The sequence below is a fragment of the Mchenga conophoros genome, linkage group LG8 (assembly GCF_057382185.1).
Source record: "Mchenga conophoros isolate Kocher_MC1m ecotype Shallow Benthic linkage group LG8, M_conophoros_male_GT1.1, whole genome shotgun sequence".
Lineage (NCBI taxonomy): Eukaryota > Metazoa > Chordata > Actinopteri > Cichliformes > Cichlidae > Mchenga > Mchenga conophoros.
In genome coordinates this window covers 4,886,962-4,912,789 of record NC_140533.1, presented here as the reverse complement: position 1 = coordinate 4,912,789, position 25,828 = coordinate 4,886,962, and the positions used below count along the sequence as shown (strand labels likewise).

At 40.5% G+C, this 25,828-nt stretch overlaps 1 protein-coding gene across 1 annotated transcript in view; it reads left to right on the top strand.

Moving 5' to 3' along the window:
- Positions 1–25,828, top strand: part of dnah9 (dynein, axonemal, heavy chain 9) — a 180,366-nt gene that overhangs the window by 119,505 nt on the left and 35,033 nt on the right. The window contains exons 63-71 of the mRNA XM_085283675.1: positions 1,582–1,786; positions 7,982–8,146; positions 9,332–9,472; positions 10,837–11,007; positions 11,180–11,302; positions 15,949–16,142; positions 17,702–17,850; positions 19,869–19,996; positions 23,913–24,140. Coding sequence (XP_085139801.1) covers positions 1,582–1,786; positions 7,982–8,146; positions 9,332–9,472; positions 10,837–11,007; positions 11,180–11,302; positions 15,949–16,142; positions 17,702–17,850; positions 19,869–19,996; positions 23,913–24,140 — 1,504 coding nt within the window. The remainder of the gene's footprint in view (positions 1–1,581; positions 1,787–7,981; positions 8,147–9,331; positions 9,473–10,836; positions 11,008–11,179; positions 11,303–15,948; positions 16,143–17,701; positions 17,851–19,868; positions 19,997–23,912; positions 24,141–25,828) is intronic.

Below are 25,828 nucleotides of genomic sequence, written 5' to 3'. Positions count from 1 at the left end.
CATGTAAAAATTATGCAGCAGGTCAAAATTTCATTGCAGCAACTTAAAATGGTACTCAGTAGAAGAGCCCCACATGCCCGACAACATCAGGGCATGCTTCTAATGAGACAACGTGCGCTTTCCTGGGAAATCTCCACACAGATCTGGACCAGGGTTACACTGACCCCCCTGGAGAGTCTGAGGTGTAATCTGACAGTGTTGGATGGACCAAAATATAATATGCCACAGATGTTCTATTGGATTTAGGTCTGGCAGATGTGGGGGCAAAGTCAGTGGTATCAATTCCTTCATCTTCCAAGAACTCCCTGCCTCCAATCCTGCCAATGCCTCATAGAGTAACTACCTGTCTGCTGGAATCTCCTCCATGCTATTGAGACTGTACTGGGAGACACAGCAAACCTTCTGGCAATGACACATATTTGGTTGGACTACCTGTGCAACCTCTATGGGTTCCAGACATTGGTCCATGCTATCAGTAGTGACAGTGACCCTAGCCATTTATATATATACAAACAAATATAAATATAAATATAAATATATATATATATATATATATATATATATATATATATATATATATATATATATATATATATATATATATATATATATATATTTGATTCCCAGATCCTCCAGTCCATGTGTTGAAGTATCCTTGGGCAAGTAACTGAGCCCTGAGTTGCTCCCGATACATCCGTCGGTGTGTGAGTGTACAAGTGAATGTTGGATAAAATTGATTATGTTGAGATAAATCCCTCTGTGGATGTGTATGTGATTGGGTGAAGGAGAGCTTTAGTAGAAAATGCTTTGAATGCTCAAAATTAACAGAAAGGTGCTACATAAGTGCAAGTCCATTTACCACTAGGAAGTAGGAAAAGCAACTTACCTAGCAACAAGAAGTGTTTTACAGTGTATTGAAGGAACTTTAGGATTTAAACAGCTGTTCATGATTTTAGTTAGTTATATAAAAAAAACTTATGATAGAGTGTGTGTGGTGTTCCTCCTTGTGCCTAAATAAGCCAGTGAAAAGAGTGAGTGAACCACATGACAAAATAACAAAATAAAAGCCTGGTCTGGTGACACCCTGATGTAAGTAATGGTCTCAGCATAGCCACACCTATAAATATTGTCTGGTTCAGTCACTGTTAAATACACATAGAGGGTCACAGGACATGTAGTACTGACAATTCAGGCTTACTAGAGCGTCATATGTGTCCCTAACAGTTTCCTAAGTTTCTGCAGTTTAAATGTGCAGCATTTTCAGGAAATGACTGTAATACATTTGAGAGTATTTTTTTTAAACTATATCTGTCATGAAGAAAAATCAGTTGGTTTGGCATTGTCAAAAACTATCATCCTTGCAGAAAGGTTGTGTGACATTTTTGACAGGTTCTCATTACAAACAAGTGTCCCAGTTTGAAGATATTTGTTTGTATTAAACATATGAAAGACAGAAAAGACAGATGTTTAGATCTTTGCCAATAATGACATTGTCCACTATTATATGTGCTGTTTCAGAATCTCTACTTTCACTAAGAAACCCTCACTGATCAAACGTTTCTGTTCCTGATTTACAAACAGGTACATAAAGATTGGAGACAAGGAGTGTGAGTACAATCCCAGTTTCCGTCTCATTTTACACACCAAGCTTGCCAGCCCTCATTATCAGCCAGAGCTGCAGGCCCAGTGCACCTTAATAAATTTCACAGTGACCAGAGACGGTCTGGAGGACCAGCTGCTGACTGCCGTGGTCAGCATGGAGAGACCTGATCTGGAACAGCTGAAGGTGAGAAAGTCAGTGTAGGCAAGGAGCAACCCTGCCTGATACAACTATTTGACAACAAAGGGGAGTTTTGACAGATTCGTTTTCATCCAATATGTTACAGGAATGTAAAAGTGAACCTGAGCAGATATGAAAGGAGCATCTGTCACCAGAGATGGGCAGTAACGCGTTATTTGTAACGCGTTACTGTAATCCGATTACTTTTTTCAAGTAACGAGTAAAGTAAGGGATTACTATTGCAAAAACGGTAATTAGATTACCTTTACTTTCCCGTAGGAACGCTGCGTTACTGCGTTACTAAAACCGTGAATCTTTTGCGAGAATGTCTCACGACAGTGACGTAAGAAAGTGCGCCGTTGGTGACAACAGCTGTGTGCAGATCAACAGTGGATCACATATCGAGTGCAGGAGAGAGTATGAGCGTGCAGCGTTTAAAGTGTGGAAGTACTGACCTTACTTTGAGTTTGATTCCATAAAAAGTGACAAAAACATTAGTGTCGGCTGTGCGTGGGAAGAAAACTTCTTTTTACAGCGAAAAAAACCCTAAACTTCCAAGGAAGCACCGAGTAGCTACGACGTAATGGGAAACTCACAGAGCTGCCATATCCTTCCACTGACCGCAGCACACCTGCACCAGGGTAAACCTCCGCCTACCCAACTCCTGCTTTACAGGTGAAAATAGAGCAACAGGACCGCTGAGTCTTTGACTTTATTTATTTTCTGCTGTGTTTTACTTGCATCTATTTGAAAGACTGAGTGTAAACACACAAAATATTTTATTTTATGTGGTGGAATGTGCAGAAAATAGGTTTAAATGTTAAACTAATTTCTTCCAGTCAGAGAATGTTGCATATAATTAAATTTTTGCTTGATGCATAAAGTTAAAAGATTAAAACTAATAAAACAAGTTAAAAAGAGACTTTTCCATTTGATTACATTTTGTATGATGGATTATGTAGAAAAAGTAGAATTGGGCTGAAAGATTTATCGCTTTATCACCTCTTCAGGTTGTAAATCGTGTTTTTAAAAAGTAACTAAGTAACTAAGTAATTAATTACTTTTGAAAATAAGTAATCAGTAAAGTAACAGGATTACTTTTTTGGGGAGGTAATCAGTAATTAGTTACTGATTACTTTTTTCAAGTAACTTGACCAACACTGTCTGTCACACTGCTCGGATGTTATCAGAGAACAAACAAGCATTCCACGACGGACTCTTTGAGTTTCTCTCTTAACATCTTTTCTGAGCAGGTGTAATTAAAAGTCACAGTCAGAGGAGTCAGGGGCCTCCTAGAGCTGCACATAACACTCTTGCTCGTCATTATCAATCCTTAATGGTTCTCGTCAGCAAGAAAAGATCGTCTGTCTTTAAACATCACAAGGTCCGGGCTCTTTGATTCCAAAACAATCAGCTAGCATCTTTGATTAATGGCTGGTGGATGTGGGATAATTATGAGGCTTAGTATGGCGCACTTATGGAGACTGGGAACCTGCACGGCTATGAACGTGCACATCGGCACCTGTGTTTTCACGTGGCATGTGTGTGAGCATGAAGTCGTCTAAATGAAACATTTTTAAATGTACACCAAATGGTGGTTTTAAATTCAAAGTGTAATAACGTCCATCCTCAGGTATGGTGATGTTCACAGTTTCCCAGCAGTGTTCCAATAGTGTTTTCTTAGGGGAGTTGTTGAAATTAATGTGACACACAAGCATTTGCCCAGAGCTAATTCCCAATTACAGGACATTTGCATATTGCTCCGAGAGCACAAATAATATTGAAACGGTTCATTTTAAATGCAGAAATCAATCGGAGTTGTATCATCGCACTATTTCTCATGCTCTGTCAGTACCTTCTTGTGACAGAGGGGTTCTGTCTGTCTGTGCAGGCTGTCTCGTAAGCACACTGCACATTCACTCATTTTTTAATCTTCACCGCGATCATGCAGCTACCATTATCCTTCTCTGATACGAGGGTCGCACATCAAAGCAGCAGTGTGTGTCGTTTGGACTGATTGCATTTCTGCAACATGTTAGCAAATAGTTGCCTACTGAGTTTCCTCAAACAGAAACCAGTAATCAGTTAAATACCTGGTCTCTGGTGTGTTTCTGATTGGACACAATGAAATACACGGATTAAGTGCTGATTTTGTTTTGTGACTGGGCATCTGCGTTATTTTATATTTAGCAGTGCTGTTGTGTTCTGCTACTTCCATCCCTTTCCATGTGTGCACCCAAAAACCTGAAGGTGTGGAGAAAGGAGAAACCATAACAGCAAATATGACAACGATTAAACAGGATGGCTGTAGCTCAGGAGTTAGTAGGAGGAGGTCAGCGAGGTTGGTGGTTTGATTCCCGGCTACTCCAGTCTGCCAAGAGCAGGATATTCTTGGGCAGATAGAAACACTTAAGTTGAAAAGCATATAAAAAAGTGCTTGTGTGAATGGGTGAATGAGGCAAGTTGTGTAAAGTGCTTTGAGTGTTCAGGTAGAGTAGTAAAGCACTATACAAGAATCAGTCCATTTACCATTAGGTCAGAATGAGAGGGGGGAGTGAAGGTGGGTTGCAAAGCAGGTTGCAGATGTGGGTTTGTTTTGAATTAACTATTACTAAACTTGATTCGACAATTACTTTAACAGAGATCTTTTCCACGAATAAAAAATATCCTTTTTATTGTGGAAAAGATCAGTTGAGTTGAACTATGATTGCACCAAAACTGCAAAGTCATGTTCCATGTAACCAGAAAAGGGAGCTGACCCACACTTCAAGCCAACCCTTTGTAATACATGCAGTTATTCAATCTGTTTGCTGTATATAGGAAAAATCATGTAAATTGCTGACACATCAAAGAGATATGGCTGTAATGGTCAGATGTAAAGCCTGCTTTGACTCCGACAGTGGCAGATATTTTATCGTATAGTGAGCATCACATTGAGCCTATCACACTGTTCTCTGCTCCTATTGAAACGGTGCAGACTGTCACCTTTTATGCAAACATTGATCCTAAAGACATTACAAAACAGTAATCATTATATGTTACCTCACGCTTTCCTTTTCTTTCTTTGATTTTCACCTTTTGTTTGAGTAAAACAGTCTTTTCATTGCTGGAAACATTGCTTTGATGCAAGGTCAAACAGAAATAAATGCTTTCATAAGCTCAAGCTACCATCTTAAATCATTTGATGATAGACAATATCAGAAAAAGCCCTTGAAGCACTGCCCAGCTAAACAGTTAATCCTAAATCAAAAAATCCTATTCACTTTTGAAGCACTGACATGTGCTAATTTACCATTGTGTTGCAGTCACCCTGGGTACTGTTCCTTTGACGTGCTGCCGTTTATCACCAAACTTTGAGAATTATGTAATCCTGTCTTGATGCTCCCCGTAAGGAGCTTTAAGCTTTTTTAAGCGTTTTACTTTGGTAGCCTCATTTATGTTCACACATCTCCAAAATCAAGGGAGATGCAGATAGACGACGCTTTAAGGTGTATTTCCCTTTTTAATGTAAATGGCTGCCTTTGTTCTGTAGAGCTATTCTATTTCAGGCAGCAAGGATTAGAAAGCTGCTGTTCCACTCTGTTGATCAGCAGCTGCAGCTGTCCGGCTCAGTACTCAGTACTGTGAGCAATTTACTGCAAGTTGCTGGCAGCTCTGTAGACAACTTTTGAGAAGTAATGAGCAGCTCTTAGTTCCAATATCCATAGTATGGGCTGATGTTTATATTTAACCCAAAATTCACTTGATCAAAGCTGCAGTGCATATCAGCTGCTTGAAACTGATTGGCCGATAGCGTTACTGTACCACAGTAATTAGACGACACATTGACACACTTTCACTGTTCCTTAAATGCAGCTCTTGTTAGTTGAGGAGTGAAGGGGAAATAAGAAATTCCTTCTTGAGTACAAGTGTAGCTGACGGCAGCGACTCAGAGAGATCAGAACGGAAGATACTGTTGGAACTCTGTTAATGGGTGAGGCAGATTTACTCTAACACAATCCTATTTGCATTTTGATGGTTTCTTGAGGTGCCTTTGTTTGTGTTGGGTCTCCGTGGGCAGCTCTTTACTCCAACCTGTGGGCTTCCATCCAAAGTCAAATCAGCATTTTTAATAAATGAAAATGGGAAAAGAGAAGTTAAAAAAGCCAAAATGCCAGAGTTATTTTAAGCCTTATGCCCCCTCAGCAAAATCCAATCGAGAAGAAATAAAGTTTGATTTAATGAAGCTTGTTTAATTAGCATTTCACTGAGATTGGAGGATGACAAAAAAAAACAAGATCTAGAGCTCACTTATCATTTTAATTAACGCTGAAAGTTGAAGGTGGGTGGTGGTTGGGGTGAGGGTGGGGGTGAGCTGTTGCTGGCTGTGTTCACTCCCGAACCCCCTCCTATCAAAACGTGGCCGACAGAATGAAGTGCTGAATGGCTCTTTGTTGTCAGTAAACAACCCGGAGTGATAACAATCATCAGATTGATGAGGGAGTGCAAATTGGCTGTACCTGTTTATATTCTTCGAATGACTCTGTGCCATTATACCTTTAATGAGGTTAGCGTTGCTACTGAGCCGTAAGATGACTGCTGGGTGAAAGCGCTCTCATTTAAGCAAAGCCAAAGATGGAGCTAAGGAGCTTAAAATGTCAAGTTGCCTTTTTGGAGAGTGCACAGGGGGATGAGTCTACAACCTTTTACCACAATAACTACGTCGTCTGGTCCTCCCTAAGCACATGCAAGTGTGTTTGTGTGCACATGTGTGCATGCTTGCGTATTCGCTCCGGCGCAGGCCTTTCGGTATTAATGAGAGCTAAAATGCTCCACTTCTTAAATTACCTTAACAGGGCTGCTTGCTGGCTCTCGCTAATCATTTGCCTAAAAAAATGATAGATGTAATATCTTATTTTAATCCCAATTAGAGTGTTCTGCTGACTGGTTAATTGTTTGTTTTTCCAAAGCAAGGGTAATTACAAGTACAATGTGCCAGAGGAAAGCTAATCGTTAAAAACTGACTCATTACTGGATCCAGTTGGGAATGTTTTAGCTTGGATAGCTTTTCCCCGCAAGAGCAGAGAGTGCAGGCAAGTAGAAGGTCACAGTTGAGTCACTCCAGTTAAATGTCTACCACTCAAACCAGGCTTTTTTCTTTTCTTTTCCAACCACACACACATGTCAGGTTTTTCCTTAAAATGCCACGATTCATTCTCTGTGTGCAACTTTTCTGCTACAGAGTTGGTAATAACATACAATTTAAAGCATCTGGGATTCAACAAAACAGAGGCTCAATTAGTTCTAACAATGGTGTGAAATACCTCTCATCACAGCAGTAGGAAATACTGTCATAAAGAGAACAATTAAGCATTGTGATCTCTTAAACTATCTGCTCCCCTGGCGCGATCGAAGCCAAGTACGTCTTTTGTCATGTGTGAGTTTTGCCAGAGGGAGGAGGAACAGTTCCACCCCCACCCCATCAGCATCTTCTGTGATTACACGTGGGCAGAAACAGCACTGCCAGAAACGTATTACCAGCCGCCTGTCAGGGACCACGCCACTCAAAAAACCCCTGTGCTATTATCCGTCCCCGACAACCCTCCAAGTAGGCAAATCTCACAACAGCCCACCCTCCAGTAATTACAACAATTCAAAGGTCGCAGAGGCTTCTATTAAGGGAAACTTCAATAAAGCAAAGTCATTAACGGGCAGAAACAAGGAGCTGCAACAGAATATAATGAAGGACAGGGCAGGATGAAGCTCTGTCTACTTTGTTCTCCTGTCAAACACCAGGCTTTGAAAAAAAGTGAAAGTTTCTCTCAGGAAATTTTTTTAAGCCAAAACCAAAAAAAAAAAGAAAAACCTGCTAGATTGAAAGCTTTGTTAGAAGACGGACTGCTCTAATGCATTTGGGGAGGTAATAACCCCATTATTGCACTGCATGATGCCTGCATTGGTACATAATTGTAAACACGGCATCTCGTAAAAGCTCATTCAGAAAAGATGTGTGTGTAATTCCCCATCAAAGCGCCCTCCCATCTTATTCAAATCGACGGCCTCATCACACCAAGGGTTAGGTGACTCTGAAAAAGTTTGATGTCTGCAACCAAACAGAAGCTGGTTAATCCATCCCAGAAAACCCCCTCCATGTGTCCGGACAACTGATGCAGACTGTATTGATTAGTTCTGTCTTTGAGGTTCTTTTTTTTCTGTTTAAAGTTTGACCTGACGAAGCAACAGAACGACTTTAAGATTACTCTGAAGACGTTGGAGGACAACTTGCTATCCCGTTTGTCTTCAGCTTCAGGAAATTTCCTCAGTGACACGGAGCTGGTGGAAAACTTGGAGACAACCAAACGCACAGCTGCTGAGATCGAAGAAAAGGTTTTTGTCTTCTATTTGCTTTAATCTTTTCTCACACTTTAGATCACAGCCTTCAAGTGACAGTGTTACTACTGACTACAAGCTCTCGTTAGAGCACTTACCATTGACACCATCTGAAGTCTTCCTCTTTTCCTACTGCCTGGCAACTCCATCTTCAACATCCCTTGTCCACTATCCCTCCTCTGCTCACGTTCAGACCACCTCAACATTGGCTGTCTAACTGTTCAACCTAAACTGTTCCTCTCATGTACTCATTTCTAATCTTGTTCATCCTGCTTGCTCCTAATAAAACTCCTAATATCTTCAACGGTGCCGCGTCGGCGTCCTGTCAGTGCCGCTGTCTCCATGCATAATAGCAGTTCTCACTACCATCTTGTAAAACTTCTCTTTCGCTCTTGCTCCTTCCTTCTGTTGCAAATCACACCTGAAACTTGTGTACTCTCTTCTTCACATCTCTTGTGCACTCTCTGTACTTGACCCATGTAGTCTGTCTTGCTTCTGTTTGATTTTCATTCAAACAGAAGCATACATCTACCTCCCCAGGTTCCATTTCATCTATGAACATCATAGTCCACAGAGCATGTTGCCTGATTGCATCTGCCAACCTGTCTCTGCACACTTTTGCATCAGTGCAGTTTGTTTCTAATGTTATCCTAAATGAAATGTAGAATGCAGTATCCTTTTTAGACTGTACTTCTTCAATAATTCCCATTTGCAGGTGCAGAATAACTGTCACCTAAAGTGTTGCCATACTCTCAGCTCTGCTTCCCTTGCTTTGTTTCTTTATTTCTTGTGGTCAGATTACAAGATCACATCAGCTCAGCGTATGATGTCTGCCAAAGATGAATTAGTTTAGAGCACTTCTTAAAAGCTCTGTGTTTTTTTTTATCTTAGAGTGTGCCTTCTGTCTGTGAGGAGATGAGCGCTTCCTTTGCAGATGTTCATCCTTAACATAATTGCACAGGCGTTTGCTGGTTATTAAAACAAAAAAAAAGCATGATTGTCATGATCCACAGAATGTGAGGACATTTTGAAGCGTGAAATTGCAACAGGACTGCTCTTCACTGGAGTATGTTTTATTGGATTGTGCACAAGTTCATCATTAACTGATTGATGGACCTTGAGTATATCCTCGTCTGTGCTGATGTATATGAGTGTGATTCCGTTTGCACTACTTTACTGCAGGTAAAAGAAGCCAAGGTGACAGAGACCAAAATCAATGAGGCTCGAGAGCACTTCCGACCAGCAGCAGCACGGGCTTCCTTATTGTACTTCACAATGAACGACCTCAATAAAATCCACCCCATGTATCAGTTCTCTCTAAAGGTACCCTGTCTATTGACCCACCATGTTACCGACCCTTGTCATGGGCCCCCAGTGAGACCCTTCTTTACACTCACTTCTCTGTTGTTTCCCTCCTCCTTCCATTTGCTCACCGTGTTTTATGCTCTTTGCCCTGCTTTTATTGTGTTTGTGGCTCCCTAATGTGGTTATGTAGAGCATAATGTCTTTCATATTGTCAGCCAGGCAGTGCTGAGAGAAGGCAGCCTGAGATATTATTTGCAATCTCTTCCGACTCCGCAGGTAGTTGCCTCGGCCCGTCTTATTTCCCAACATAATAAAATGAAAACACATTCAGTGTTTATGTACCTTTGACCTTGTGAATGAAATGAAATACATTATAATATGTGTTCTGTATACAACCTCAGAGCTAAGTGTGAATCTGCTAAATGAACAGAAATGACAGCACATTTCCTACAGTGAAAGAGGACAATTATTGTATTTCTGTGGTAATAAGTTATTTTAGAGTCGCTGCAAAAAGTGCAAACAAACTGTTTCTCCAGTACTTCAAACTCTGCATGGTTCAGTATGTTGAAGGATCACAGTATGACGTGATATTGGAATCAGAAGTCAGATCCAGTGCAGCAACAATTATTAGAAAGTTAGAAAAGCTCCCTAAAACAATGAACGTCCCTTAGTGCTATAGGCTCAGGTTGCTGTGCGATCACAATGCACTGAGAACCTTTCACTCCTTATGTGGTATATGTTTATGTGCTATTTCTGCATGTTATTAACTGTCTACTCTCACTTTGCTTTGTCCTTGTCTCTCTATGATTTTTTTTGCCTCTTTGATATTTATCTGGTTGTTGGGTTTTTCTAGCTAATACTTTAGGGTCTTTACCTTATAGCAAAAAGAGCTTTGAGCTGTAATTAAAAAATTGGAGCTCTGTAGCACAGATGACCAGATTTTGAAAACATCCTACTTATTAATGAGGTCCATTGCAAAAGATTTTTATTTTGTTTATTTTTGTGTTTAGAAATAATTTAAAATTGTCTATGTCCATTAAAGTTTTTCATTCAAGCTTACCACATTGATAAAATATTTATACATACATAAACGTTGTAATCAATTACAGCTGTCGGCTTTCCTTATAGAGCCAAAGTAGTATTGATCAGTTCATTCTTAGAACACTGCATCATATCCATCAAGTCAGCTGTAAATGACAAAGACTGATGATATCTAATTTATACTTAAAGATCAGTATGAACACAATCCAATTGCTGGGTTATCATTTGCTTTATTGGATTACCTTATGAGTTTGTATCTAACAGTACTGTTATTCTTGTGCTTTTAACACTTTGATGTCAGACACTGTTTCTGTATTGTACCTGCTCCTGTGCGTCCTCAGGCGTTTAGTGTGGTCTTCCAGAAAGCAGTTCTGAAGGCTGAGCCTGCAGAAGGTCTAAAGCAGCGGGTGTCCAACCTAATTGACAGCATCACCTCCTCAGTCTTCCAGTACACCACCAGAGGCCTATTTGAGTGTGACAAGCTCACATACATCGCTCAGCTCGCTTTCCAGGTAGGAAGGTGCATCCGGTTTCATCCTCTGCACGGTTTGTTTTTGAGCACACGTTTGCTGCTGAACAGGCTTCTCCGGAGACCGGCGGCCCTGTTTAATCAAGTAGAAAGGAGATGTGCTCTGTACCGAAAACGCATCATTGTAAAGTTATTCCTGTTTGTTTTGTGCCCAGATACTCCTGATGAATAAAGATATAAACCCTGTAGAGCTAGACTTCCTCCTGAGGTACCCTGTCCAACCAGGTGTAACATCACCAGTGGAGTTCCTATCTAACCACTCCTGGGGGGGGATCAAGGTATGAAAAGAGGCTGCATGAAAGGGCACAACTCGATCTTTTTTTCACAGTCCCTGAGCAAACCAGAGATATGTGATGTTGTGTCTTAAAGTAACTGTCCCAACACACACACACACACACACACACACACACAAAATGGCTAAACTTCCTGTGTCAAAGATTTCCTCCACCTCTGTGAGTTAACTGTCCCTCATTTTCAACCATTTTTTAAAATTAAAAACACGTTGTGTGTAACATGTATAGTTGGGGAAATAATTATTTGATCTAATGCTGAATTTGTACATTTGCTCACTTACAAGAAAATCAACAATCTCTAATTTTTATGGTAGTTTTGTTTAAATGAAGACAGAAGGATCTCAACCATAAATCAGGAAAAAACACATTACACAAAAATTAGAAACTGACTACTCTATGACCCATCCAGAAGTCTGGTTCCCACAGATTGCCTGTGCGCCCATGTGGTTCACAGATTACAATCAATCACAGATACTCCTGATCTGAACTTCTTATGTGTATAAAGCACACCTGTCCACAGAATCATTTTCTTCCATTCCAACCTCTCCACCATCATGGTCAGGACCAAAGAGCTGTCGAAGGACATCAAGGACAAGACTGTAGATCTGCACAAGGCTGGAATAGGGTACTAGAGCATCAGCAAGAAGCTTTGTGAGAGGCTGTTGGTGCAATTATTCAAAAATGAAAGAAATACAATATATAATATGCATCAATCTTCCATGGAGTGTGGATGATCACAAGAAAGGTGGTGGATCAGCCCCAAACATGGGAGGAGCTTGTTAATGATCTGAAGGCAGTTGGGACCACAGTCGCTAAGAACACTATTGGTAACACACGCTGTAAATTATTGAAATTTTGCAGTGGCCTCAAGGTCCCCTGGCTTAAGGCACATATACAGACCCGTCTGGGATCAAATAATTATTTCCCCCAGTATATACCATTAAAACATTAACACAGAGAGAGAAATATAGTTATATATGGATACATATTTGATTTATCAGTGTGTTCTTATTCAGACTCGCATCAAAGGTAATTTTTTTTCACTTACGAACACTTTTGTTCTGTTTCTCAGAAATAATTAAGCCCAGTCCCAGACTTTAACCTTTTTTCCGTAGCTATCTTCATGGTTTTGTTTTTTGTGTTTTTTTTTCAGTCTGTGGCTAAGAAACGTGCTGACTTTGCATTATATGAAACTCTTGTAAAATTGGAGGTCCTTGATGAAAACAAGTTTGTGTTTTTACTAGTAATCATTATCATTCTGTGTTTGTAGGGGACTCCTGTAACTTTTGGTGGCCCAAAGATATTTAAAAGCAATTTTGATTTTCCGAACCTTTCGGTCTCTACTTGTTGAAAAGCCTGGAGGATTCCTGGAATACGCGCGAATGGATTGCACCCTTAGTTGTGCAGCCTATACTCAGTCCTTTCTTGGACTCCTTAAATGCCGGTGTGACAACATCTGACCATATTTTTCCATCTATATTTTGTTTTCTTTGCTTTTTCCACTACGTTACTGAAATTACAAAATTTCATTCATAGTCTGTAATCACCCTAATATGTTTTCATTTTCCAGTATGCTTTTTACTACTCGAAAAAGTGGTTGCAGCTCAACTGCATTTACACCTGGTTAATAATAATATCTACGAGAGATTTCAATCTGGTTTTCGCTCATGTCACAGTACAGAAACTGCTTTACTTAAAGTCACTAACGATCTTCTTATCGGAGCTGACTCTGGTCTTTTCACCATTCTCGTCCTTTTAGATCTGAGTTCAGCCTTCGACACCATTTCTTACTCTGTACTTCTAAGCAGACTTTCCTCTCTCGCATCTCTGACACACCCCTCGCCTGGTTTCAATCATATCTCCTTGACCGTTCCCAGTTTATTCAACTAAGATCATTCCGCTCTCGTCTATTCCCCGTCACATCTGGTGTACCTCAAGGCTCAGTTTTAGGCCCTCTTCATAATATACATCCTCCCTCTAGGTACCATTTTCTGCAAAGTTGATCTTCAGTTTCACTGTTTTGCTGATGACACCCAGTTATATCTCTCTTGCAAACCCGATTCCTCCCTCCCACCTTCTTCCCTTTCAGAATGTCTATCCGAGTTAAAATCCTGGTTTACCTCTAATCTAAAGCTCAATGAGGATAAAACTGAGATCCTCCTTATTGGCACCAAATCCAACCTTTTGAAGGTGAACCATTTCTAACTCACCATCGATAACTCCACAGTTTTCCCTTCTCCTCAGGTTAAGAGCCTTGGTGTCATCCTAGACAGTTCACTTTCCTATAAATCTCACATCAGTAATGTCACCCGTTCTGCCTACTTCCATCTACGTAACATTAACAGATTGCTTCCTTCTCTTTCCACCCAGTCTACGTCCATTCTTGTCCACAGTCTTGTTACCTCTCGTATTGACTACTGCAATTCTCTTCTGCATGGTCTCCCCCAAAAATCCCTCCATAAGCTTCAACTGGTTCAGAACTTTGCTGCTCGCATTATCACCAGAACCCCCTCCTACCAGCACATCACCCCTGTTCTTCAGGAACTTCACTGGCTCCCTGTGAAATTCCAGATAATATTCAAACTTTCAACAGTAGAAACCTTCTTGGCTGTAGGTCTGTGAAGGGTCTCCGTCATCCAGGTCATCGTAGTCTAAGGAGCTTGGAAAGAAAAGTGTCTGGACTTCTTTCAGTTGCTTGAAGACTTTTTACCTCTCATCCGAGAAGCTTCTTCAGTTCTAAGGTCAAATGGTGGAGACTCCCAGATTTAAGCCCTATAGGAATGTCCCCCCGAGAGGGACATGGACCCCCTAATGATCCTTTACCTAATCACGTGAGCCAAGGTGTGAAAATGGGAGTAGGTCACAATAGGCCTTTTGATCTCTGGAAATCACATGATAGGGTTTTTAAATAAATATATTATTTATTTCTCTTAAAATAAATATTTTTTTCACTCCTTGGCTCACGTGATTAGGTAGAGGATCATTAGGGGGATCCATGTCCCTTTTGGGGGGAAAGTCTGGGACTCTCCACCATTTGACCTTAGAACTGAAGAAGCTTCTCGGATGAGAGGTGAAACGTCTTCAAGCAACTTAAAGAAGCCCAGATGCTTTTCTTTCCAAGTTCCTTAGACCTTCTTGGCTGTAATGGTACAAAGCTACACTGTGAAGTGTGAATTTGATGAATTCATCAAAATAAGCTGTTCTTTCAGAAAGCTAGAGCTCCGTCTTGAACTTCATAAAGATGCAATAACTTGTAGATCAGCCCTATTTTTCGAATTCCATCCTATATGTTGAAATCTCTAAAAGATAATAAAAAATAATTCACCTCTATTTCTTTCTAAATTTTGTTGTCCTCCACCTTGTCATCTGCGAGATTCAAGGCTAATATCTTCCGGTTCCTTTATCGGCTCCACACAGTGCGCAGTATGTACAGTGGATTTTCCCAACAAGTAAGCACTAAAGTGAATGCACATAATTGGAGTGTATATCTCTGTATCACCCAAAACTCCAGTCTGACAGCATGCAGTCTCCAGGGTCCCACTGTGCTCTGTGACCCTGCTAGATTCTAACACTGAAGGGTGCTAGAAGAAAAACTCAGTCTCTCTGTTTGTGTCTCAGAGAACGCAGTGCTGTGGACAGCAGAGGTTTCTTATCTTGTCAGATGAGTTTAACAGCAAGGTAAACCCTAACTGCAGCATGTCTTTTAGCCCCTCGTGCTCATGAATATTTCACTCTATATCGCCTTCAATATTAACTTAACCTAAAACCCCTCTGAGGATTAAGAGATGGCCTTTCTGTAACTGCTCTCAACCTGCTGTGGATGTTTAAGTCCCTGCTAATCAAATTCTGTCACTTGATTTTTCTTATCGTAGTTGGAAACATAATCAGTTGGAAAGATTTAAAGGAGGATAACGTCCTCTGATTGCTTGCCCCAGTTGATGATATTAGCAGAGCTGGAATCCCTCGGGACCCAGTGTTTCTCATTACACTGGGGCTGATCGGTCGCCAACCACCTGTAGTAATTAAACTGAGTCACAGTGAAGGTGATGTGTGCCGAGCCGCTCCTTCTCACTCTGCTCTATGTCTTCCCCTCATGGCTTGTGTCGAGGGGTTGGTTTCATAGAGTGACACGGGATGTTTTTGCCTTGACACCTTGTATTCTGTGTCTCTGCTGAGAGAAGATTTCAGCATCCTGCTCATAGTTTGCACAGTGCGGGAGACAGCAGAGCTGCTTGAGGCTGCACTGCGTGACACTGCTGTTCTCTGCAGATGAGATGAGGTGTCTGTCATCTGGGACATCACAATGAAGCCCTCACTGGTTCTGCAAGAGATGCATATTTAGTGCTCCCCTACCCCCTGTCCCGTTATGAAAGCTTTGTGTTTACTCAGCATTTCTGTTTGAATAAATATTATTTATAAGGACATGAGGAAAGATAAGCATTCTGTTTTTTTATGACTCTCCATATTTTGCAAACAGACTCTCTTTTTTTTTTTTTTTTTACCTGTGCATTGTGAAAAATATCTCTGGTCAAGAAATTTAATGTGTATCATTGATCGCAGTGCAGCAGCTCTTTTAACAACATGCACTATGTTTCACTCCACAAATCCTATTTCTTTTCCAAAACCTCCAGGCTCTTTGCTCTATGGAGGAGTTCAGAAACCTGGACAGAGACATTGAAGGCTCAGCCAAACGCTGGAAGAAGTTTGTAGAGTCCGAGTGTCCGGAAAAAGAGAAATTCCCACAGGAATGGAAGAGCAAAAGCTCACTCCAGAGACTGTGCATTATGAGAGCCCTGAGGCCTGACCGCATGACGTACGCTGTCAGGTAAGAGGTGGTATCATTTCCCTTTGCTCTGTGATCTGTGAAAGCTCCTACTTGACCTGTTCTGGTTACTGAAAAGGTAAAAAAGTTGAACAACAGAACCTTTGGCTTCTATCCTGAGATGACAGTTGACTGAGTCACACAGATTTTCAGGGACAATCATCAAACCTAAGTATTAAAAGAGAACGTCTGTGTCCACTTGTACCAAATCCAGACCCCAGTTACACTCTGAATTAACATACATTAGGTGTGAGATGCAGTATTTTAGTTCTATTAAGATGCCTGTGTCTGTGGGGTTTCTTAGATATTAGGCTTTGGAGATATTAATTAAACAGATTATGTGGTTTTTTGTTTGGTCTGAAGGGCACTAATGGCTCCGAAACAAACATTTCACAAGTTCGATTTCTAATAAACTGGGCACAAATCACTCCAGTATGTGAGTGAAATTTTAACCAGAAGGCTAAAAGTGGGGAATTAAAGCTGACTCATCTAATGATTGTGATTTAAAGTGCATATTACGAGTCTTATGAAGATTGTGCTTGGTTTAATCTGTGTCCATAGTTCTTTAGCGAGAGGAGGAACTGAGTCATTTTGCTCAGTTCATTACGCAGATTCATACCTGTAGCCAATAACTATGTAGCTTGTTCATATTTTTTTATAAGCAATGCGATTACATTAATTTTGAAATGAATAAGTGAACAGCTAGATCACTACTCATAATACATTATAATGCAGTTTATCACTCTTGGTAATTTGTTAAGACTGGCAGTATAATAACCAGCACCACATTGCAATTTAACATCTCAGAGTTCATGAATTTGTTTTTAATGTGCTGCAGCTTTAGATGGTTAAAACCCAGACTGATTACAAAATATGGATGTAGCTTCTAGATGTAGCTTAATTATTCAGCATGCTGTGTCACACAGTTTCATAGTTAGTTCTACCCTGCACTCACAATGTCGGGTTTTAAAAAATATGAGATGGATGACATCATGTTGGCTTTCCAAGGTGGAGACCAAAAGAGAGCTAAAAGTAGAGCAAATGGTGGAGTTAAGAACTGCAAAGGTCTCCACATCTGCCAGGAAATTCTTGGAGTTGTGGTCAATGCGCAACAGCTGGACAACTTATTGGCACACTGCAGAACAAATACACAGAATTCACATTTTGCTGCTTTCTGTGTTTTCATTTCTTCACTATCGGTTCTGCACATGTATGTTTGTATTTTCAGAAACCTTAAGTGGAGGCGGAACTAAGGTTATAGGACAAAATACAACATATGTACAAAATATATTTTGTTAAAAAGTGAATTCTTGATTTATTTAAGACTGTGATTTGGTTGAAACTGAAGCAAGAAAAGCATAATGTTTGAAAGACCAAAGCATTTAATCCGGAGAGGGTGAAAAGAGCTACTGACAGCTGAGTCGTGACTAGAGTTTATAGTTTTGAAGCAGCTGTCTGTCTAATGCACTGTAATACAGACAATTCCAGTTCTTCAAGTTCTTCAGCTTGTTGTCAAAGATAATAAAGTCTTAAGGAGAACTGAGTCACACTCTCCTTTACAGAGACTTTGTAGAGGAGAAACTGGGAAGCAAGTATGTGATTGGCAGATCACTGGACTTTGCCGTCTCCTTTGAAGAGTCAGGTCCAGCTACGCCCATGTTCTTCATCCTCTCTCCTGGAGTTGACCCTTTGAAGGATGTGGAAAAACATGGTAAGGCTTCTGCTTGTTTTATCTTTAAAAAAGCTTTTAAATCCTGCTTAAAAGTGTGTTCAGGACTTTTATAAGAGCGAACACATTGCCAGTCTATCGTTTCTTTTAGCTGTGTAGGGTTTTGGGTTAGTTATTAAGAGGAAATGCCTTGTCTACCTGCATGCATGATTTCATTTTAGTTCTGTTGCATAGGATTATCAGTCAGAACAACACATTTGTAATGTGTATCTGCTGTAATATCAGCCATCACTGCCGATGCACAACCAGCTCTGGATAGACTGAAAGGATTATACTAAAGGTCAGAAATATGTGAGATGACACCACTGGTGTATTAGGGGCAACAGAAAGTAAATGTCATTGGTTTTAGAGTTACTTTACATTCCTTTATGAATAATGGGTGGCGAGATGATTTTTACTAGAAATATGGAAAAAGTTGAAGCTTTTGTTCTGACCTAGGCATTAATTCAGTTTTTGGTTATCTGAAATCAGCTGTATGAAATATTCAGATTGCAGGAATTGTTTCAATTAACTGGAACAGATTTCCTCATTATTTCTCTTCTACCCAAGCATATGCATCGGCATTTTTGCATTCAAGTAATGAATGATTTGTTAGGGTTTTTGTTGTTTTGTTTGTTTTGCCTTACTTGGGTTTCAGTTTCTCCTTTGTCATCCTTTTATCCTCGGATTAATTTATCACACAGACCCATTTCAGCGTGTTGAAGTGTTGGTTTATGCCCAACACACTGCATTATTTGTGACTATTTTTAGATGCTTCATTTTTATAGGCATCGCCAGGTGGTTAAATCAACCATGGAGCTACTATAGGCTCAGAAACCCCCTGTAAAATCCTCCATCCTCTCCTAATACCATACCAAATAGCACTCCTGCTGAAATTGCCTCTAAGGGCTCTGATTATTGATTAGCAACACCCTCATCCTGACCATAGCCAATCACATCAAAGTTAAAGGTAACCAGCTGCTCCTGTGCTGATGAAAAGCAGCAGAACATGTTTTTTCCCCATTATATTTGTGTCTGTGGGGTTTCTTAGATATTAGGCTTTGGTGAGATTTTCATTAGACAGATTATGTGATTTTTGTTTGGTCTGAAGCGCACTAATGGCTCCGAAACAAACATTTCACAAGTTTGATTTCTAACAAACTGAGCACAAATCACTCCAGTGTTTGTGTGAAATTTTAACCAGAAGGCTTAAAGTGGGGAACTAAAGCTGACTCATCTAATGATTAGGATTTAAAGTGCATATTAGTTAGTTTAGCCTGCGTCCAAGGCATGGATAGTGCTTTAGCCAGAGGAGGAGATATTGTGGAATTGAGTCATTTTATTCAGTTCATTACACAGATTCATATCCAATAACTATGTAGCTTGTTCATATTTTTCTAAGCTATGCAGTTAGATTACATTTGAATAAGTGAGCAACTAGATCACTACTCTTAATACTGATTATAATACTGTTTATCACACTTAGTGATTTGTGACTCCCACCTAAGAACCATTTGTGACGCTCAGTCATAGACTGTACATTTAAAAATGGACTTCACCCACTGTTTTTCACTGTGTTTCTGTTTTTGTGTTTCTGTTTTCTGTGCGAGGTTCTGTGTGAAATTTTGGTTTTCAAACTGATCGCTTTTAGTTTTGCAACATTTAGCCTCAATTAGCATCGATTGGAACTAAAAGAGACATCTAGCATTACTTTTAAGAGGAGACTAATAAGATATTAAACATATAAATAACACAGTTTGTTTATTACTTTCTTGGCTTATTTCTTTAACAGTTAATCAGAGCTTGGTCTGTACCATTATTTTGCTAATCTAGGCTAAGCACATTTCAGAGCTACCTCTCTGTAGTGCAGAGAGGTAGTAAAGATGCAGATGGATGCTAAATGGAGTTTAATAGACTAGCAAATAGCAGTCCAGTTCAATAGACTGCATTTATCATTTTAGTCTTTGCAACTGTTTCTGCAACCAAAGTTTTATTGAAACAATTACTTTTTTTTCTTTCAGGGAGGAAGCTGGGCTACACATTTGACAACAAAAACCTCCATAATGTCTCTCTGGGTCAAGGTCAGGAAGTTATCGCTGAACAAGCCCTCAACTTGGCAGCTAAAAACGGCCATTGGGTCATATTACAGGTACAGCAAATATACTTTTGAAATAGGGACTGTGATGTTATTTGTAAATATGAGTATCAACACAAATTCAGTGAGTTCACACTCCAACCAATATGTTTTCTGAAGATTATTGCAACAATCACTGGTGGTCAGAGGGCCCGGTGGCGCCCGGCAGCCTCGCCTCTGTCAGTGCGCCCAGGGTGGCTGTGGCTACAATGTAGCTTGCTATCGCCAGTGTGTGAATGTGTGTGTGAATGGGTGAATGACTGAATGTACTGTAAAGCGCTTTGGGGTCCTATGGACTAGAAAAGCGCTATACAAATGCAGGCCATTTACCATTTAATCATATCAAGTAGATCCAATTATAGTTTGTGGTGTTTGAACACTAACACAAAAGGTATAAAATGACAATTCATTATAATTGTTAGAACATTTTGTCTTTCACTGAGTTGTCCCATGTGGTAAACCCATCCACATCACATAAAACGTGCCAAATTACAAAAAAATATGTCTGTTATCAAATGTAATATATACAATGCTGTAGGCACTCGGAAAACTGAAACAAACACTCTTTGGAAATTGAATACAGGGTTCATTTATGTCAAGGATTTTCTATTCAAGGGGTGATTTTATGTGGCATTTCCTTTATCTGTACGTGTTCTGAATGAGGCACATTATCACTTTGTTTTTCATTGCATACTCAGTGGGATGTTTGCTTTCCTCCAAGGTTCGTCTCTGTGGAAAAGCGAATTTAATTTTCGAGGGAAATTTCCTAACTGAAAGGGCCACGGCATTATACAGTACAATATCTACAGCCACGGTGTCTGTTCTCCTCTTATCTGGAGGGCAAGGCTGGCTTTTGCATTTTAAGTGGAAACCTTGGTGGAATTCTAATGTGAAGTATCGACAGATATGAACCACAGACCAGGCACTGTGGGACACCCATTTCTTTTAATTCACACAGCTTGTTGGATTTCAAAAAAAGAGAGAGAAGGTTGCGACAGCATCACTCTCCTCTCCAGACCCAGGATAGCACAGACAAGCAGTTGTTTAATTACCTTTGCATAAGAATCCCGATCGATACGCTTAAAAAGGCCTTGTCCCCCTGGCAACAAACCTCCTACTCGCTTTATCTGTCTGTTTGTCTGCCTACCAAGTGCCACCCCTATGGTACTGGCCAGGGAGGGAAAGAAAAAAAGAGGGGAGGGGAAGGGAGGGGAGGGGAGGTAACATATTCCCATCTATCTCCTGCTTAAACCATCCGTATCTTCTCCATCTTCTCTTTTCTATTCCTCTGCCCACTCTCTCATTCTGTGAAGTAACTTTGATACTTTGGTTTTATCATTTTCTCCACCACATCTAACATCCTATCAATCCTCCCACTTTTCCTGCTAACCTGCTATCTCTTCATTCCCCCTCTTTGACCTTCTTGTCTCAGTTCTCCTCCTACCTATTCACCACTCCACCTTTATTAAGCCTGGCTCCATCAGTCCAGGATCATGTTAATGGCAGATTCCCTTTTGCTGCTGGGTAATTATATTGGAGAGCAGCATCTTCTTTTCAGATGGGCACAAGAGACAAAATAGCAGAAACTTCAAAGCAGTCCAATGCATTTGGTGGGAGTATGTGTTTGCAGATTGGAGTTGAAGATCTCACATTGGCCAGGAGGCCAAAATCGAGTGGCCAGAACTTGCTGGTCTGTTTCGAATGCCACTTTTAATCTTAAAACCACCCATTTTGAGCTAGTGACAGAAAAACGTCTCTGGAGGGCAGACAGTTGGATGAAACGATTTCATCACGATGGATGTCCTCCCCTCACTTCTGAAAGAAATGATTCATAAATCCCACAATGACAAATTTCTCATATTACAGTCATGAAGTCTTACAAAGATGGCAATAAATAAAAAACAATTACAGCTACATTTAGAATATGATGCATGCATGTTTTTTTAAGTTAAGGGTGACACATCTAAAGTGACATTTTGTAGTCTTTACAATACAGTGGCAAACTGGAAGGAGCTGCTGGCTGCAGAAGGGTTTTTTCCGGTGAATATTGCACCTTCAAAGATTTCATAGATAGAAATCCATGTCTAGAAATTGATCATTTTTTTCAGTAGTTATGGGTATACAGATCCTGTACGATGACAAATTCTTATAAGGTTTAACATGCAGCTTTAATTGTCCTGCAGGAAAAAGGCAGCATAATAACATTTGTGTCAGGTGAAATAAGTACATTTGCAGGAATTCTCATTCTGCAAGTTGTGGACATATCACATGACCTCTACAAATTACTCTACAGTGTATAATAGCAGTGGCATAAAAATAGACCATTTATGAACCTTTAAAGACCTCCAAACCCTACACTAAATAAATATGTATCTTTTGGCATTGGTGGATGTATGCCTTTATTTTTAAATTTAGTCTCAAGGGCGTGTCATGCTGTCAGTGCCTGCAGTGTGTCGACAGTCCTGCTTGTCCCTCCATCCTGTTCACGATGTTCCAGTGTCACTCAGAGTCTGCTGTGATACCGCAGGGCCGCCTCCTCAGTGTGGAGCCCGGCAGTGCTGCAGCTCCTTGACCAACAGGGTTTTTTTTACGTGTAAAATAGAAAGATTATGTGTGGGCACCTGCTCGTGTTTCTGTTTGCTTGTCTGTGAGCCAGCGTGTGCAGTTGGACGTGCCATTGTGCCTTCCCTCAGGTTGTGTTTGGTAGCAATGCATCAAAGACCTTGCCAGTGGTGTCTTCTAATGGGTTTTGGATTCAACTTTTATATTATTATGTAAATAGGTGACTCTCTGATGTAGTATCAGCGTAGTCATTGCCAGGGCTGGGAGGCCCTTATCGAGAAGACGTTGAGGGAACAAAAAATGTCGCACCTGAAAGTTAATTAAAAAGCCATAAAAACGCGTCTGCCCCTCTGTCTTGTTTGTTTGTCTGTCGGTCTCTTCGCCCCCTTCCTTTCCCCTTGCAGCCAGAGGATGAATGGTTTCATTACAGTGACGAGTTCTGAGGCAGTCTCTCACTTCTTCTGTTGGCTCTCTTTATTGCCAAACTATTTACATGCCAAGAGGAAAGGTTGTACTCTGGCTTGATGAAAAAGTGCTTGAATTTAGACTTTTAATTTGTATACCATTCATTATTCTCTAAGGCACTGAGAAGAAAACTAGCTTATCCCCTTCTCAGCTCCCAGCTCATTCTGGACACTTGCTCACAGAATGTAAAAGTTTCTTCTCCTGTATTTTTCAATGACTCCCCCTAAAATCGACGTTCCGCTCCCTTCTGTGTCCCATCGTTTGGAAACTTCAGCCATCGTAAGGAAGATTAAATGTGGAGTGCAAAGGGAAATGAGAAAGTAAAGAGGCTTATGAATTAATGACTGGAGTTATTAGTGCTGTAATTAGATTTAGGGAATGGGCAGTGCTGCGTGGTGAGATCTGGGGGGTTTGGCTGACTCCTTATCATTCACGGGATATCCTGTAAGTGTCAGGACAGTTGAGATGGAAAATTGAGCTCATCCATGCTTGTGTGATAGTACAAGTCAGCCCTGCTGCCCGCACCGCACCGAGCGATGATATTGCAGAAACGTCATGGTAAAGTAAAGCCAGAGAATGGTCGTTCAATGTCAGCAACCTAGAAATGGGTTTCATGTGCTATGTACCATTTAATTTGGTGCCACATCAAAGTCACGGTGAAGCGAGAGGAATATGAAACATATTAATTGGTCCTTTTGCTAGTTGTTATTACAACAAATATACATAAATAGGCAATATTTGATGCATTAGCATCAAGCAGAGTATTAAAGTATTGTGTACACTCCATTAAAGCCCAGACTTTTGTAGTCTTCACCTCCGTGTAGATTGCGTTTTCTACACTTAAAAAAGCAAAACTGATTTGCATAAAAATGAGCCAGATTAACAGCAGGCTTTGCCCTTGTAGAACATCCACCTCGTGGCTCGTTGGCTGGGCACCCTTGAGAAACTTCTGGAGCAGTACGGAGATGGAAGCAATGAAAATTTCAGAGTGTTTATTAGTGCGGAGCCCTCATCAACCCGCGAGGGCCACATCATCCCCCAGGGTATCCTGGAGACCTCCATCAAGATCACCAATGAACCACCTACTGGCATGCACGCAAACCTGCACAAGGCCCTCGACAACTTCAACCAGGTAACACACTTACAGGTTTAATACCTGCTCTACCTTTATTACCTACCTACGCTTCACCACTGGAAAGCAACTTAGCACAAAAGGTTTTTATATGGTTACATTGTGTGTAATTATGTGAAATCTTCTTTAGCTTCTTTTTCTATGAACTTTTATTTCAGAAGCAGCAGACTGTGGTTTTAAGCATAGTTACCCTAAAAAATCCACATTTACAGCAGAGAAGCAAAGGTAGTAGCTAAAGGAAGGCTAGATAAGACTAATGTTGGTGTAGGGCAGCTGGATGTGCCAATTAAAATTGGACTGATTCTTATATAGCACTTTATACAACATACCACATTCACCCAATCACTTTCTTCTAAGCTTTTAGTGCTTCCTAGCTAACATTCATACTCTGATGGATGCATCGGAGAGCAGCTTGGGGTTAGTATCTTGCCCACAGATACTTGGCATGCAGACTGGAGGAGCTAGGGATCAAACCGCTAACCTTACAATCAGTAGATGACCTGCTCTACCTCCTGAGATACAGCCACCCCAAATGTAGACCTGTTTAACTTTACTTCAGCTAAATAAGCATACATGATAAGAATGAAATGAATGAAGACAGATTCCTTTGTGCTGTGTCTGGAATGATTTAAAGGGCTGCATCGTAATACTGTGTTTTTAATGTGAGTATTTCTGGCTTAAATCTGGGTCATAAACCAGTAGAGAGAAAGAAAATGTGATTTGATTGAAACTTGGCAAAGAAAGCTGAGAGATCTGTGACCATTTTATTAATTAACTTTTTAGTTACACCCGCTAGTGCAGCATGAGGTTACAACTAAGGAAAAGAAAGCTATTTTTTTGTAGCAGTTCAAGTGCCCGTTCCACAGGATCTTAGTAGGCTATTCTTTTGAGGATTCTCTTGATTCTCTAGGATTTTACATGCTACCTACCTCTGAATGCTCATTTTCCTTTTAGCTGTGAGTGGCAGTTGAAACAAAACATGTCAGTTCCCGATTTCTCATCAAGTTGCCAATTTGCAGAAGTCTTGCAGCGAGCAGATGGCAGCTTCACCTTTCACTCACCCTGGAATTGCTTCTGACCTGAAGAGGACAGATGTGATCATCGCACATGCTAACGCTAAAAGTTTGGTTACATTCTGCTGTGAGAAAGAGGGATTACTTGAGCACAGACCTCAGCAAAGTCCATTTGCTGATGTTTGTGTGAGTTATTGGAACACATCCAGACAATATCACTTACCCAGACTATTCTCCAGCCCCATAGTTAGAATGGATCAGGGTGCTACAGTGGCCTCTCCTAGCTTTACTTTACCTTATCAGTTCTTAGTCTCTATCTAAGCTTTACCATTACCTCTGTGCTTTGCTGCTAATGCATCTTCCTTTGCACCATTACCTGAGTGCTCAGTTTCCTCCCGGTCCATTTCCATGATCCTTAGTTTGCCGATGTGTATCTGTCTGATAAGAGCATCATGCTTGTGAGCCCTGCCTTATGCAGAGCTACAGGGAGGTCCACTGAGGGGAAGATGAGAGAATATTCCAATCATGTGTACTCAGTGAAAGTTAATCAATATTTGGCTAACTCTCAGTAATGGCCCATCTACACGGCAAAAGGCAGAGAAGTGACATTTCTTTTCTTTTGGTCTATTCGCTGGCAAATGCATACAGCATCACAGCTTTTAAACAGCCTCTGCT